Here is a 16762-nt window from a genome sequence, read left to right on the forward strand (position 1 = left end):
GTATCTTATAGATGGTAAGACTTCTTGATTTATTATGCATATAGACATTTCTAGTGCTTAAAAACTTAAGCATGGCTTGAGTTTTTAAAACAGCCAGATGGAGGGCACTCTATTTTTTACACTTTTTTAGGTGGAGAAAACGTCCTATTCTTGGTTACATCTTCCAAGGTCTCTTAAAACTGACAATCAAAAAGTTATTCTTAGATTCTACCTGAAATCTCTCCTATACCAATTCATGACTGCTCTCTCATAATTTTTCTCTAAAGAAACTGTAGAGTAAGCAGTCACTATCCTTCTACCATGTCATCACATACTATGCACTTCCTTTTCTGGTATTCTTAAATTAATTAAAACTTTATATCCTAGCTTTATCTCTCTGAGCCTTTTATCATGCCACCGCTTTTCCTTGCTGCCAGAGAAATCTTCACGGACTCCTCAGAACAAAACAAAAGATCCTTCTCTGTGCTTCATGTTCTCCATCACAAAATGGGGAAATAATGCCTGACCATGATTTCTCTTATAAGAAAAATAGAAAAAAGATATGCCTCTATTCATAACAGAATAAGTATCTTTATTAAATGATCAGAAATAATTAAGATCTTTGCCAAAAATCTCCCGGAGGCAAAATACAAAACCCAAACTATAATATAAAGATCTACTTTCATAAATGTATTTGGGATTAGGGGAAAGACTTCACACCCACTGCTGTATCTCCTACCTCAAAGCAGAACCCCACAAATGAAATCAGTACATAACATACCTCCTCTTCTCCCTGGCTTCCACAGAGGAGTCTGTTCCAGGAGTGGAGAGCAGAGTGGCAGTTGTAACCCCATTGGCAGTGTTAGGTGGAGGGCGATTAGTGATCACACAGAGCGGGGTGCTGGAAGAGACATTGTCTGCTGTTTTCTCTGCTGTTGAGTCAGCCTGTGATTTGTAAGGAGTCCTGAAACAAAACAAAACAAAACAAAACAAAAAAACCCAAAAACACAAGCAGAAAGAGAATGGTCAGGCATGCTACATCACAAAGCACTAGCACACAAAGGGCTGGAGGTAAGTTTAACTACAGAATCTTCTTGCTCAGATTTTGTTTGTTGGTTGACTATTTTTTTTAATTCTGAGCTCTTAAATCTTAGAACAGTATGATGATACATTTAAGTCTGATATCCTCTGCACAAAGAGTTCTGTTCCATGAACATTTTTTTTTTTTCCCCGAGATTAAAAATTTTTTTAAAAATTAGCTAGGGCACCAGGCAAGATAGTAACATATGCAAGACTGCTTTAAATGATTCCTGAGTACCATCTGGTCTCCACACACGCATACAGAAGCAGGGTCTCTCCACACACATGAAAACAACACTAAAGTCACTTACGATATTAGTCTCCACCTGCCCCTTAATTCTTGGCAGTGAGAGTCTTTGTGGTAGTCCTCAGCCTAGATTAGATGACCATCTTCTTGGATTCCAGAGATATTTGATAAATACAACCTCAGTATGTTCAGTTCTCTTGCACCTAGCTCAGCAACTGCTTTCTTCCCATTTAACCAAATGCCTAATTGTCTGTATTCTTAAGTGCACACATGAGCAACAGGAATAAAAACTATTAAGATTCTATATGTAACCTTAACTACAGATTTTCCAACAGCAAGCTGTATAATTAAACTCATTTACATGAAAACAAGATCTTTGTTTCTTAACAAAGAGTTGAGAGCAACCATTGGCTCTCCACCCAAAAAGCTATCATTTGTGATGTCACAGCTTGTTGCTGGGGTAACAGAGATCCAAAATTGATATTCACAGAGATGGGAAAAGCAATGAAAATAATGAATGCTAAAAATCTGTTTTTTTCACCTACTCAGAATTACTTGCTTCTAAGTAGCTATAAGCTCATTTTCAAATAATCACATCATTAGAATAAGCTTGAAAGCAATAATCAGATTGTAAAAATCTAAATATGGTACCTATATATGCAAATATAAAAATAGAACAGTTTTGAAGTGGTATCTAAAAAACACAAGCCACTTCTCCAGGAGCAATTAATGACTCAGAAAAAAGGTGAAATTAAATTCCTCAGACTTATAAGATGTATAAGTCTACAGGACAGCTAATAAAATTAGCCAGAAACAAAGCTATAAAAAATTACACTTATCAAAACCTTACCTAAAATTCTTTCTAGGTTAATATCATGTTTTGTTCTCTCTGCAATTTTTCCTGCTGTAGAAATGCCAAGGATTTTATTTTAATAAATTACAGGATAGGACTTGTACTATTATTTTGAAATGCGGAGTAATTTTATAAGTAGTTTGTTAGGAGCAGAACAGGAAAAGCTCCAGAGCAGGGGCCAGAGGCTCTGGAACCATGTGGGGCTACCTTTTAGCCAAGTTAACTTCTCTAGTCTCTTCATCTGTAAAATGGGGTTAATGGTACCTTAATGTGTAGGGGTCTTGTGATAAATAAATAAAATAACGTATGTAGAACACTTAGTATACAGCCCTGAATAACATATAAGCTCCGTGGAAACAAAATAGTGAAAGAGACAGGAGCTCTGACATGGACAAATCTAGGTTCAACCCCTGCCTCAGTTTCTTACTAGATGTGTGACCTTGGGCAGGTGATTAAGTTTTGGGTCTCAGGTTCCATATCTATAAAGTGAGAATGGTATTTCATATACTGGAGGCCTCTTTATAAACAATACACATGTGCCTGAGATAGCTAGTTGCCTAACCCATATTCATTTTCCTTTTTTCTCCTTACTAACAGAACCCATATATTATTGAGAGAAGCAACATATGTAGTTAACAATTCATATTTTCCAAAGTCTCCCTGGCTGCTAGAGGTAGCCAGTGAGATATAAGCATAATCTCAGTTTAAAGGCATTCCCTCTTTGTGCATTTCCCCCTTTCTTCCTTCTTCCTGTCTAGAAGGCAGTCATGACAGCTAGAGCTTCAGCATCTATTTTGCACCATGAGACAACCCATGGAAATGGAAGCCATAATCTAAGGACTGTGAAGCAGAAAGACAGAAAGATTCAGGATCTTTAATGACTCTGAAGTTGTGGTGGTACCTCTGCCTATTTCTGGACTTTCTTAAGTGAGAGAAAAAAAAATACACCTTTATCATATTTAAGCCTCAATTATTTGGATTTACTGTTACATGAGTGTAAACTGAATGCTTACGTAATTTTTGTACAGTATTTAAGCCAATGCTTGGCACATGATAGGGTTCAACAAATGGTAGCTGTTACTGGTTTTTCCTAGTCCCAGCTCTTAATAATCCAGTAACCTCTCTGTGTCAGTTTCTTCATCTATGGGCATAATATTTAGTATGCCTGTGCAGAACTCTTAAGAGAACCTAATAAATTTCTACAAAATTGTACAGTATTATTATTAACAATCTGTCATGAGCCTATCCCTCCTGGCTAAACAAATGATCACCACTTATTTTAGGGAAAGAATTCTAATAAACAGACAAATATCAGTGAAGCACCACCAACAGCAGTGTTCTTACGGCAACACTATCATCATTTATGTTTTTCATTTTCTTTGTATCAGTTCTAGAAGCGAGACCCCAAAAAGAGGTCCCTTTGCCCTGCCCCAAAGTGAAAAGGTCTCTGACCACATATAAAGGGTTGAAAGCCACAGTCAAAATCACAGCTAAAGTCCCACTGCGCTTTCGTGACAAAGCCCCGCCCATGCTGCCTCCCTGCTTCCCCTTACACAGAGTAGACACCACTGCCCCCGAACAAAGTTTACACAAACACAAATCTCTTCCTTCCCCCTGTGTTTCCAGCAAAACGCTCTCACTGGCTGGGAATTTTCAGAAAGCTATAGGAAGCTTTTGGAACATGAGTTAGCTTTCCTTCTGATTTGGGTTGGTATACCATCCTCCAAAAACAGAGTAAATAGAAGAGATTCCTATGCACGATTATAGGAAAATTAATGTCAGTGAAGTATGAGGATATTTTTAGTCTGTGCTTTACCATAATAGGATGACCCTTACATTGTAACCACACGAAAGCAGTCATTTTAAGTTGATGCCTAAACACCCAGTACAAAGATATGTACCCTATGATTATTCAATGAGCAACTGTTGGCTGGCTAATACAAGTCAAAACAAAAGCATCCCTGTTAAATTATAGACATTTTCACAGGAATTCACACGTGCTTCCACAGTGACAAAGTCTCTTTGGTTCAAATCTCATATGTGTATCCAGAGGCGTTAGTTTTGATGACTGTAACTCAAATGCCTCCAAGAAGCCTTACCTGCCATGGTGTACAGATGCAGTAGTGTTTGCACTGATTGGTGCAGGGCAAGAAGAGGCAGGTTGCCACTTGCTGCCCCGAGAGGTAGATGAACCAATGGTAATGGGTGAGGTAGCAGGAGATGAATTGCGATTGGCTGAAATGTAGGGACTTGTGGGGTCACTACTTCTACCAAATGAAGCACTGCAAAACAGTACACAGTCACTTTCTTCAGGACGTGCTGCTCACCCACCATTTCCCAGCACCACCTTCCCCCCAGATTGTGCATTAAAAGGAATGTAGACCAAAGAGAGGGTATGGCAACTGGGAAGTGGAGTGACCAACTCCAGCTAGAGCTGGGTCACTGGCAGCAAGCAGGCATCTGTCAATCATCCAAAAGAGTGAAGGAATGGGGAGGAGAGATAATATGCAATAAGAGAGAGAAGAAGAGTAGTATATTGGAATAGAATACAGGCTAAGAAAAAGAAATATTAGGAAATAGAATAATCGTATTAGAAAAAGTAATTCCCGACAAACCCCGAGGCAAAAAATCATGCAACCCCAAATGTCTACCTGATGCAGAAGTAGCCCCACAGAAGCTAAAGTAAGACCAAGAATTTGGAGAGGTTTCGGAGTAGAAATTTAAAATTAAAGAGTGGAAAGGAATAAAAAGCTCTGTGGGGGGAAAACACATCTCTGAGAACCGTGGTTATTTAGCCTCAAACAAACACATCTTTGGGAGGATTCCAAGGCTGAAGTCTAGAAAGTAATATTGCATGGGCAATAGAAGGCAACTTTTTCTTGTTTCAAATGAAGATAAGTAGGAGCCACCTCAACTGAAGTAAAAAAAATTATTTGGGTTAGAATTAAAAAAAACCCAAAAACTCCTTGACTATTACAGTAATGACATACTACAGGGGGTGAGCAAAATAAGCTATGAAGTCTTCTTTGGTAACGATGCATTTTACAGGGACATAGGAAAGGAATTTCTGCCTAAGGACAAGAGGTGAACTAGAAAATGGAAAGTATGCTGAGGTCCAGCACAGCCCAAGGCTGCCAAATATCTTCTTGTGCTTTCTTTTTAAATTAGTGATAGCATATGATTCTTCCCTTTTGAAAAGATCATAAAATGAGATTTTATACAATCAAAAAATGCTTATGGGGCACCTGGGTGGCTCACTGGGTTGAACGTCCAACTCTCGATTTTGGCTCAGGTCATGATCTCATCATGATCTCATGGTTTGTGGGACTGAGCCCTGCGTTGGGTTCCATGCTGACAGTGCAGAGCCTGCTTGGGATTCTCTCTCCCTCTCTCTGCCCCTCCCCCACTCACCCACACAGGCATTCTCTTTCTCTCTCTCTCAAAATAAATAAATTTTAAAAAATGCTTAAAGGGTGATAGAGGTTTGGAAATCCAAAGCATGAAGCAAGTTGTAGATCTTTTTTCAAAAAGCACTCACATTATTAAGCATGCTTTCCACCCTAAACAGAGGCAGTCCCTTTCTCTTCTGTTTACCATAATTATGCCAAACTACATTCAACCAGATGCTACTCATTCAATCCATTTGTTAATGATTTGGATCATGAAAAAGAACAACTCTACCCTACCACAGTGTAACTACGTGTTAGGAAATTAAAAGGCAGCTTTTTCTCTTTCCTAGATCTAGAACATCGTTTTCTTCGAAAAGTTTTCTTGGTCTTGGATGCAACTATGAGGAGTAATAATGTATCTAGATGGATTAAGGCCGTAGCCTTGAAGACAAAGAGGTGATAGTTTCATTGAGCCAAAAACACTGAGTTTGTATACTGAATAAAGCTTCAGTGAGGTCACTGAACTATACTTGTGTACCTTCAAAGTTGAGCCTTTTCTTACAGGATGTGTCTGCAGAACTTAAAGACCATTAAAAGGCAACAGTGGCTGTTTGTTTTATAGGTCACCAGTTCCCATGTTCTTATATTAACTAGTTGATAAGATTCTTTTGATCAAGTGGGAATAAGTTTTGAACCCAAATACATAGTTTATAACAAAAGGCCGTTTCTAGGGCAGCCAACCAATCATCTATAAAACCTAAAGATGAAGCCCATGGCATGAAGAGGCAGTTGGAGGGGCTGAGTAAATGAAAGTGAAGAAAGAATTCAAAGTAAGCAATGAGAATCAGATTCTTCCACATCAGCAGCAAAGTTCAAATTAATATACTAATTAAGTATATCTTATAGCTTAATGGCTCTGGCAAAGGTGCTTTGCTTGCTGGCTGGTACATGGCAAAGAAATAATTGCAGAAAAGACAATATAGATGAGAAAAGGGAAGGAAACCCAAGTACCTTCTCTGCACCAAACTTGCGAGTTTCTCATCTTGATGGATCTGAGGGCCATTAAAGTCATAAAAAAAAAAAAAGACTCAAGTCCCTAAATTAACAGGCTTCAATTAATGAAACTTCTTTAATGCAATACAAAACTGTCCCCATTACCCTCCCCCCTCACCACCCTACAGGGTCCCTCCCTTCCTCCCCACGAAAATGTAACGAGATGAGAACTACTCGAGTTTTAGAAAAAGGAAAGCTAGCTACTGGACAAAAGTGATTTAAATTCAGTCCTACTCAGAGATTACTAGAAGTCACTTTCCAGTTGAAGACTTTAATAGGACTGAGAGGAGAGAGCATAAATTCAGATCTGTCTGTGGTAAGAATTTGGAATTAGCTTACCTTAACTCAGTTAGGAAAATAAATTAATGTTAATTTAAAATTAGTCAAGGCGTTACTCCCAAGAAATCTAAAAGTAATCCATGTTTTGATTCATTTTTGTGGTGCTAATTGGATATAAAACGACATGCAATTATGACCCATATACCCATGGCCAGAGTGAAGAAAAATCATCTCCCACCCCTGGGAGCCTGGTACCTTTTCAAGTAGGTTGATACATAGGTGGATGGAACAGCTGTCTGCGGAGTTTCCTTTCCCTTCGCTTCATCTCTCCAGAGCTGGCGAGTATAGGACCCACTCCTCACTAGATTGACAGCTGATTCTCTGTAGAGGCACAAAAGAAAAACAAAACAGAACACTGATTCCTACCACCAGTTTCGTCCCCGATACAGTGCAAGCTGGGAGAGAAGAGCCAGAGAGAGAAAATGTAATACGGCTGAGGAAATAGATACATTTTCAAGTAATACTCTGTTTTATATACCTGTTTTCTTTATGGATAGAGGAGGAGTCTAGTATTACTGTCTGCTTTCTTTTATCAACTTCAAAGCTAACTAATTTCAATAGGTACCAAATCCTTATGTCAAAGATCTCCCAACTCTTTTGTAATGAGAAGTCACTTTTGTCTCTCCTTTAAAGGGTTTTACAAAGCAATAGGTTGTTCATAAGTAAGCAGAGAAGAGGATGGTGGGGAAGATAAAGTCTGTCACAGAGCAAGAGGTAACTACCACAGAAGAGGAAACGGAAGAAATTGCTGGAAGCCTATTTAGTGTTACAAATAATAAGCCATCCAGGAAAGGACTACAGTAGGATTTCTAATCCATAATTGTTCCCTCAGGGCTGTGGCTACAAAAGCTGTGGGTCTTCATCTTTCACAAAGCTCTCCAGAATAGTTCTTCTCAAACTTTAATGTGCATGTGAATCACCCAGAGAATTTTGTTAAAATGCAGATTCTGATTCAGCAGGTCTGAGGTGGGACCTGAGATTCTGCATTACTAACGTGCTTCCAGGTGACATCAGTGCTGCTGGTGGGGAGGACCCCACCTCGAAATGCAAGGTTCTAGGTCAGGCTCTGCTCCGAGAGGCAGCAGTACTTCAAAATCTTCACATTCATTTTAACCGATGAGGAAGACTTGAAATCTTATCTACGTACAAATTAGAAGTTGATCACTAATTAAATAACAATATTTCTGGTGTTTACTATGGAACAGGTCATGTGCCAGGCGCTAGGGGGTCCTTGCGAAACTAGACAGACATAACCCTACCTTTCCAGAGCCTGCTGGTGTACCAGAATGAATTCACCCTCGGCAAGGTCAGGGAAGACTTCCTAAAGACAATAATATCTAAGCTGAAGTGAGAGCCCGAAGGGCAGAGAACTGGCAAGGCAAGTGAGTAAAGGCTGGGAGGTGTGCTAAGCAGAAGGGAAAAACAATTCATGATGTGCTAAGGGCACCTGTGGAAAGACAGCAGCAGAGTGATGGCCAAGACATCACCATGCCTAGCAAAGTTCAAGAGGACCATCTTTGGGCCTGTATCAGGATTACCTGTTCTCCTTTTCTTCGACGTCACTTGTGTTGCTGAGCCTCCGGGGTGCTAGTGAACTAAAATAGCTCTTGTTTTCTCTCTCCTGTAAAATCAAAACAAGTAAAGCACAGAGGAGGTACAACACAATACTGATTCAGTGTAACATTTTGGGTAAAAAGCAGAACTTAATATACATATATAATCTTATTTCTATATCCAATACCAATTCCGGTTTGAGTGGTATTACAAAAGGTTAGCTTTCAAAGGCTAATTCCTACTTTTCCTCCATTAAAAACCAATATGTAGGGAAATAATTCTCGTGGGAAAAGCCAGGATGATCAAATAAGGAAAACAGCAGCACAAATTACACACAGCAGCAGCCTTGCCAAGAGAGACAGAGCCTTTGAAAAGCCACAGACAGAAAGCTCCCCTCTCAAGTTCTTGATGAAATAAGTCTTATTTCTTCCCCAGTCTATCTTCTCGTGGAAACGCAGCTTCACATACAACAAATATGCTGCGGAATTAACCCAACCAATACGCCTCACCCCCTGGAGGAGTCTCCAGAAACACAATATCGAGCAAAGGGACTCGGATTACAAGAAGACCTGACCCCAGAGAAGAGCATCAAGTGAGCCCTAGAAAATCTGGAACCAAAAGGTACGAAATAAAAATGCACTGATGGTGGATGATTATGTAGATGAGCTGTTTGTGAAGTTAGCCTGATCATATATCTAGTAATGAAAAGAATGAGACATTTAAACATTTTTCTTTAAGTGCTAATTTGCCTGAGCTTCATTAGGATTGAAAGCCCAGCTAAAGAACTTTGCTTTTAAACACTGAAAGAATATATCACTGGTATTGGCTTAAGGGAGCCTTTTAGGCCATACCCAAATTTTTATGTTTCTAATTTTTTTTACCCTAGGTAAGGAGGGTAAGGAAGAATGAACATAAGGTATGCCAAAAGGTAAAGCATTTTTTCCTTTTATTGGCTGGGTAATAGCAAAAAAATAGCCACTGGATTAAACTACCATCGTGCCATCTCCTTCTAAAGACTCTGTACTTCCAGAATCAAATTAGGGACCAGAAAACACTTTCATGTGTTCCTACGACTGAATTTTCACAGAAGGGAACTGCCCTGGAGTTCTCCCATACCCCGCCTAAACGGCACCTTGTCTTTGTTGTCCAGCAGAGCAGAAATCCGAGGGCTTGATGATGACCGGTAGACAGAAGAGCCTCGGTCCCTTAGAGCTTCCCTGGAATTGGCCACCTCACTCAGCATGTTGTGGCTGCCAGTTTTTCTGAGTCCCAGTCTCCACGAAGAAGGAGATTCATCTTTGGGCTCTTCCGGCTTGTTAAAAAGGCTGGAGGAGAACTATGAGGGAAGAAACAAAGAAAAGAAAAAAGAAAAGAAAAGAGAAGAAAAGAAAAGAAGAGAAGGGGGGAAAAGGTCTTGATGATTCTTTTCAGTCTATTTGCCTTTCCCCACACTTAACTAAGTTCAGTGAGGCAATATAAGGCAGTTCAAGGAGGACAAACACATGGCAGGCTTTCGGCCAGTGTCGCCTTCCTCACCTGGCAGGCGCTAATAACCTCTCAAGGCTCCCTTTCTCCCCGAGCCAGAAATAGCCTTAGATTTGTAACACAGACAGAGTTGCTCTCTGAGAAATTAAACACTATTTGCTCTCTTAGCAATGAATGCTGACCTAGAACACCAGGAGATCCACATTCTAGTAAAAGCCTCTACTCTTGCTTGATTCACTGGGTAACTGAATATAGGACATTTTACTTTTCTAGGTCTCAACATGCTCATCTATAAAATGGTGTTAATGAGCTTAATTCCTTCTTATAATGTGTGGAGACTGGAAAACACAGAGGAGCCAACGTATAAATATGATTTTAGGTACTGTGATAAGACGGTGGGAAATTGATGTAAGTGAATACTAATAAAAATACTAAAAGCCACTCCACTCAAATTCTAATTGTTTATTTCAAGAAAATAGTTTATTTGATCTTGGCCATGTGTTTCAGATTTCACTGAGCAGCCAAATTAAAAAAGAAAAAAAAAATGGTAGAAGTCACAGAGTTGCCATCTTTTAGATTATTGCCAGGAGAACGTCTTTCAAAAACATCATTACCATTTCCATCACCATCATTTCATTGAAAAAAGAAAAACATTTTAACATTAGAAAAGAAAGCTTTCTGGAAAGCTTACAGCGTCTTTAATTACCTCATTTTACCATAAACCACAGAAAACATCACAGACTTAGTGTTAGCCCAAAGACCAGTCGGGGAACAACTGGTCTTTAGAGCAGGAAAGTAGTCCTTTCCTGGGATCGGGGGACCCCTCCGCAAGATGGCTGTGGTCTTTCTCCAGCTATCAGGCCACCTTTACTGCCTGGAGTAGCGAAAATGCAATGGAACCATTAAATCACTCACCTCCAGCTCACACTCAGGTTTTCTCTTTTTAATTAGTCACCTGAATGTACGTATTTATGTACTCCTTCCAACTTTAGAGGCTCAATCATGTCAACTCTTTACAAGTCACCCTGATTCTGAGAGGAAAAATGTCTTTCCCAGCATTATTTTAGCCAAGTGGAATACATCTGTGTCTCTCTCTCCCTCTCCTTCTCCCTCTGTGTGTGTGTGTGTGTGTGTGTGTGTGTGTGTGTGTATTTAAGTAGGCTGTATGCCCAATGTGGGGCTTGAACACATGACCCTGAAGTCATGAGTCATATGCTCTACCGACTGAGCCAGCCAGGTGCTCATGTATTTTTTTTTACTTAGTATTTTTATTTTATTTATTTTTAAAATGTTTATTTTTGAGAGAGAGACAGACAGAGACAGAGGGAGAGAGGGAGGGAAGGGCAGAGAGAGAAATGGACAGAGGATCTGAAGTGGGCTCTGCGCTGACAGAAACAAGCCCGATGCGGGGCTCAAACTCACAAACCATGAGGTCATGACCCGAGCCAAAGTTGGACGCTCGACCAACTGAGCCACCCAGGTGCCCCAATTGAGTAATTTTCTTTTTAAAAAAATAAGAAGTCTAGTCACACCTAGAAGCAGTGGGAGTATGCGAGGTACAGCTAAATGACTGGATGATGAGTGAGGGCTGTGTTCTATCTGAAACATCTCTACGGATTCACAACGATGCTCTTAGGAATAAGTAACCAGACCTTTGTTTCCTCATCTCCACAATGATATCACAATCCTGTCTTTTCAATTCATGAGGTACTAAGAAGATCAGTAAGTTAGTATCTATAAAACCAGAGTTTTTTCATCAGCTTTCTTCCCAAGAACTCAGATCAATTCTTAACCTCAAAACTAACTGTTTACTTTGTAAAGCAGAGTCATTATTCAAGTCCGTCTCACTGATTAGAAGCATCTCAGAGGCCTGGGCCGAGTAGCAGGAGGAGATGTCTCTGGTATTTCAACAAGTTCTTTCTACCTCTGCTCACTACTCATCATAAAGACTTTACTTATTAAAGTAAAATTTTAAACAAGAAATAAGAAAGGATAGAAGTCCTCAAGTCAATTAATACCGAATGCTAGGTATTTTCGTAGCCTAGCCTGAGATTTACATATATTTACCTTAGCCTTAGATATGAAGAAAATAGGCAATTGACAAAATGTCTTTGGTCCAGATTACTATATCCTATGTTATCTAAACACATTGTAGCCAAATTTGTTTGGTGATGGATTTGTGGTTTTTGTGAGCAATGTTATAAATGCAATTATATGTGCCCACCCTCCAATTCCATACCCTGAAGCCCTAATCCCCAACGTGACTATATTTGGAGACAAGGAGTCTGTCCGCAAACTGGGAAGAGAGTCCTTACTAGGAACTGAGTCAGCTAGCACCGTGATCTTGAACATCCTAGACTCCAGAATTATGAGAGAAATAGATTTCTATTGTTTAAAGGCACCCGGTTGGTGGTATTTTGTTATAGCAAACTAAGCGGACTAAGACAGGCAAGAATCTATCTGAATTATCTTGCAAGAATGTATCTCTAAGACCTTTCAAACTGTATGTTAGGATAGTAGGGAAATATAATATTCAAATTAATTCCAAAATACTCACTCTCCTGGCTGAAGAGGCAGAGAAGGTATTCTGAGCTGGTGCTGGTATCTGTTCCGTAATAATACTCTTGCTTTCAGAGTTGGAATGGTTGTCAATGGTTTCTGGTTTTTTATCTATTATTTAAGACAAGAGAAGCAAGAAGTGCAAGTATGAAAATCTTATCTGTGTATATGTATGCACTTTTCTGCTAACAGAAAAGGTTTACCTATTATCAAAACAGATTATTAGGGCTATGTAATGCTTGGACTCAAACGAAAATGAAATCTCCAGCAACTATTGCCAAAAGGAAATAAACTCAATGGTATTCCTTTCTTAGTAGGCTCTAATTCCTTGATATATAACTGAAAACTTTCTCCATATTGTGTATCATACATAAAACTCATCAGTATGTACATACTAAGAATAAACTCTGTTTTGGGAAGTTGGGCAGGAAAAACCAGATAAGATCTTGCTTTCTAGGTAATTACAATCAAGAAAAGGGATAAGATGCATAATAATAATAGCAACAACACAAGCTCATATATAAGTTAGGTGCTAAATTGGTTGAGTCAGATTAAACAGGGCTTTATGAGTTCAGAGTAAACCCTCTGAGGGAGGAAACAACAAGGAAAGATGCCATAGAGAAAGCTGGAAGACAAATACCAATTGGCAGGAGAAAGAAATGCTATGAGTAATGACTCTGAAATCAAAATGCATCTGTTGGTCAGTAAATTTAAGTCTAAGCAAGACTAATTTAAGCAGGCCTAATTAAAGTAATGAATATTCTTGGGATTACAATAGGAAATAAAGGGAGAAAGGATTACAGAAGATATTATAAGGTAAACCATAGAACTATAGTAGGTGAAACCTCTTAATAAACAGGAATACTTCGTCTTATAGGGCCATCAAGTGGAAATCTTGTCTGTCTCATTCACTGTTATATATCAGATAACCAGTACAGAGCCTGCACCTAGTAGGTGTGCTAGGGCCTTCTGATCTATGTACTCTGGAAACAGAGTCCCAGAGTAACCCACCTATGAATTATGTGACAATTTTTAAATTTTCTTTTTAACTTTTATTTATTTTTGAGAGACAGAGACAGAGCATGAATGGGGGAGGGGCAGAGAGAGAGGGAGACACAGAATCTGAAGCAGGCTCCAGGCTCTGAGCTGTCAGCACAAAGCCTGACACGGGGCTTGAACCCATGAACTGTGAGATCATGACCTGAGCCAAAGTCAGATGCTTAACCAACTGAGCCACCCAGGAACCCCGAATTATGTGACAATTTTAAGTCACATCCCAGCTGTGTGACACTGGGCAAATTACTTAACATATCTGAACCTCTATTTTCCTCACTGGCTAATCAGGGATTTAATTCTTGCCAACAAGTTGCTATAAAGACTAGAGACAAGGAGTGGCTGGGTGGCTCAGTCTGTTGAGCGTCTGACTTCAGCTCACATCATGATCTCGCGGCTCGTGAGTTCGAGCCCCACATCGGGCTTTGCGCTGACAGCCTGGAGCCTGCTTCGGATTCTGTGTCTCCCTCTCTGTCTGCCCCTCCTCCCACTCATGCTCTCTCTCAAAAATTAATAAACATTAAAAAAAAAAGACTAGAGACGATGTGTTTAAACTGCACAGCTCAATGTCTGGCCATAATGAGTCCCTAGTTATTAATGCTATCATTTTTTTTGTGGTCATTGTGAATATTCAAGGCATTCTTTAAGTATTACCTGAGAATCTCTATCCCCAGGATATATACCTTCCTAGCCAAATGCAACAGACCATTACAGTAAGAAACTCCCAATGAATCTATAACCCTGTGTAGTGACCTCTCAAATTGACTCTGGGCTTGGCAATGTGACTTGCTATGGCCACTGGGACGTTAGCAAATGTGACATAAGCAGAGGCTTGGAAAGTGCTTGTACACTGAGTCTTGCTCTTTCTACTTGTGGAATCCAACTGACGTATGAAGAAGCAGTGGCTAGTCTCCCTGATGATAAGAGAAACATTTGCTTCAAACATCCTAACCAAACACCAGAAAGGTGAGCAAGGCTATCCAGGACCAGCCATCCCCTAGCTGACTTACCAACTGACCACCAACACATAACTAAGTCCAGTATTATTATATGGGGGAGAGAACAGCCATCCTAGTGAAGCCCTTCCCAAATCGCCAACTCCTAGAACTGGGTCCATAAAAATGGTTGTTTTAAGCACCACTAAATTTGGGGATGGCTTGTTATTCAGCAATAGATAACTAATATACCAAATGTTTAAGCCAAATAAATAAAAGAGGAAAATAGAAATCCAAATCAAACAGCTTACATTCACCTCAAAATAGAATTAGTATTCTTTACAAATACATTTATATGTAAGACATATGAAAACTGTCATTTTATGAGGTTGTATCTATGGACCTTTAAAAACAGGATAAATGCAAAACCAAATCCAGGATAAATGCATTCAACAAATACCTGTTCAGTACATACATAATGTGTCAGGCATCATTTGGAAAGGTTTAGACATAATCCAGTTCCCCAAATTCTTCCAACATATATATATTTATTGAGCACCCCAGCATGTAGAAGGAAGGCCCTGTGCCAGGCTTTATGGAAGACAGAAAGATAAACAAGACACACAATACATTTCAGTGCTTCTGAAACTGGTCAGTAGGGGAAGAACAGAGGAGATGAGAAATAAATAAATGGAAATAACACTCTTAGTGTAAGTAATAAAAAAGAGATTCAAACGAATAGCTACCAGTCAGAGGAGGGAAGAAACACTTGTATCTGTGATGATAAGGCTTCATAAAGGAAGTTGATTTGAGCTGGGCTTTGAGACATGAGTAAAACTTCAAATGGCAGAAATGAGCACGGTGGCTTGCTGCAACCATCTGGCTTCTGCCTACGTCAGGCTCCTGAAACTGCTCAGATTACCGGTGACTCCCTAATTGCTGTCTCTTTCTTGATGTCTCCCTTCCCACTCCTACCCTGGCTTTTCTGATGCAAAAATACATACTCTGGTTTTCCTCAACCTTTGTGACCATACCTTCTTTGCCTCCTTTACTTCCTAAACACACCATTCTTTTTTGTAACATCTTTTCTCTACAATCTCTCCCGTGGGAAATCTCATCTTTTCTACAGCTTTAGCTGTCACTTTTTAGGCAGATAATTTTTTTTTTTTTATGAATATACCTTATTGTCAAATTGGCTTGCATACCAACACCCAGAACTCATGCCAACAAGTGCCCTCCTCAATGCCCATCACACATTTTCTCCTTTCCCCTAAACCCCATCTACCCTCAGTTTGTTTTCTGTATTTAAGAGTCTCTTGTGGTTTGCCTCCCTCCCTCTCTGTTTGTAACTATTTTCCCTCTTCCCTTCCCCCATGGTCTTCTGTTCAGTTTCTCAAGATCCACATATGAGTGAAAACATATGACATCTGTCTTTCTCTGACTGACTTCTTTCACTCAGCATAACACCTTCCAGTTCCATCCACATTGCTGCATGATTTCATTCTTTCTCATTTTAGGCAAATAATTTCTATATTTCATTCTGCCCCTGCTACTCTGAGGAGTCCCAGACCAAAGTTAGGATCTTAGACATGCCACTTGCCAGGTATGAGACCCAATCTGCCTAACCTCCTACAGGGTCAATTTCCCATAATAATACAGTGATGATGACATGTATCTCAAAATATGTGGTTGTAAGTGCATTGCAGAGTAAAAAAGCACTACACAAATGTAAAGTGTCGTTATAATCCCCAAACTAAGCACAATCTTTCTTTTTTTAATTGAAATGTTTATTTATTTTTGAGAGAGAAGGAGAAAGAACAGGAGCAGGAGGAGAAGGGGCAGAGAGAGAGAGGGAGACAGAGGATTCAAAGCGGGCTTTGTGCTGACAGCAGAGAGCCTGATGTGGGGCTCGAACTCACAAACCGTGAGATCATGAGCCGAAATCAGACCCTTAACCCACTGAGCCACCCAGGCGCCTAAATACAATCTTTCTTACTAGTGAATACCACTGACTACACTTATCTCTGTCATGTGGCATGTATTTGATTCATGTATCTGCCTTCCTATTCCCCTGTATCTCCTAGATGTGTTCAACAAAAGCATTTAATGAATGTGAATGCTTGTCCTGTGCCTGGCATCTCACAGAGACCTAGTTACGAGTAAATGATAAACTAGAGTTCCCAGCCGAGATGAGGAGTGCTACAACACAGATAAGTAAAAAGTGTTAGAGGGATAC

General features: G+C 39.7%; 1 protein-coding gene across 13 annotated transcripts in view; it reads right to left on the reverse strand.

The window, feature by feature from the left end:
• PPP1R12B (protein phosphatase 1 regulatory subunit 12B) overlaps positions 1 to 16762 on the reverse strand; it is a 216657-nt gene that overhangs the window by 124358 nt on the left and 75537 nt on the right. For 7 of the 13 annotated variants that reach the window (XM_053209246.1, XM_027074707.2, XM_027074708.2 and 4 more), the window contains exons 9-14: positions 12537 to 12649; positions 9627 to 9830; positions 8479 to 8561; positions 7136 to 7261; positions 4259 to 4441; positions 761 to 943 (exon numbers count right to left, since the gene is read on the reverse strand). In XM_053209246.1, the coding sequence (XP_053065221.1) occupies positions 761 to 943; positions 4259 to 4441; positions 7136 to 7261; positions 8479 to 8561; positions 9627 to 9830; positions 12537 to 12649 (892 nt within the window). Of the gene's footprint in view, positions 1 to 757; positions 944 to 4258; positions 4442 to 6559; positions 6601 to 7135; positions 7262 to 8478; positions 8562 to 9626; positions 9831 to 12536; positions 12650 to 16762 lie in introns of those variants that run through there. The other 6 variants (XM_027074710.2, XM_027074709.2, XR_008293090.1 and 3 more) reach the window with 5 other exon arrangements.

The sequence above is a fragment of the Acinonyx jubatus genome, chromosome E4, assembly GCF_027475565.1.
Source record: "Acinonyx jubatus isolate Ajub_Pintada_27869175 chromosome E4, VMU_Ajub_asm_v1.0, whole genome shotgun sequence".
NCBI classification, from domain to species: domain Eukaryota; kingdom Metazoa; phylum Chordata; class Mammalia; order Carnivora; family Felidae; genus Acinonyx; species Acinonyx jubatus.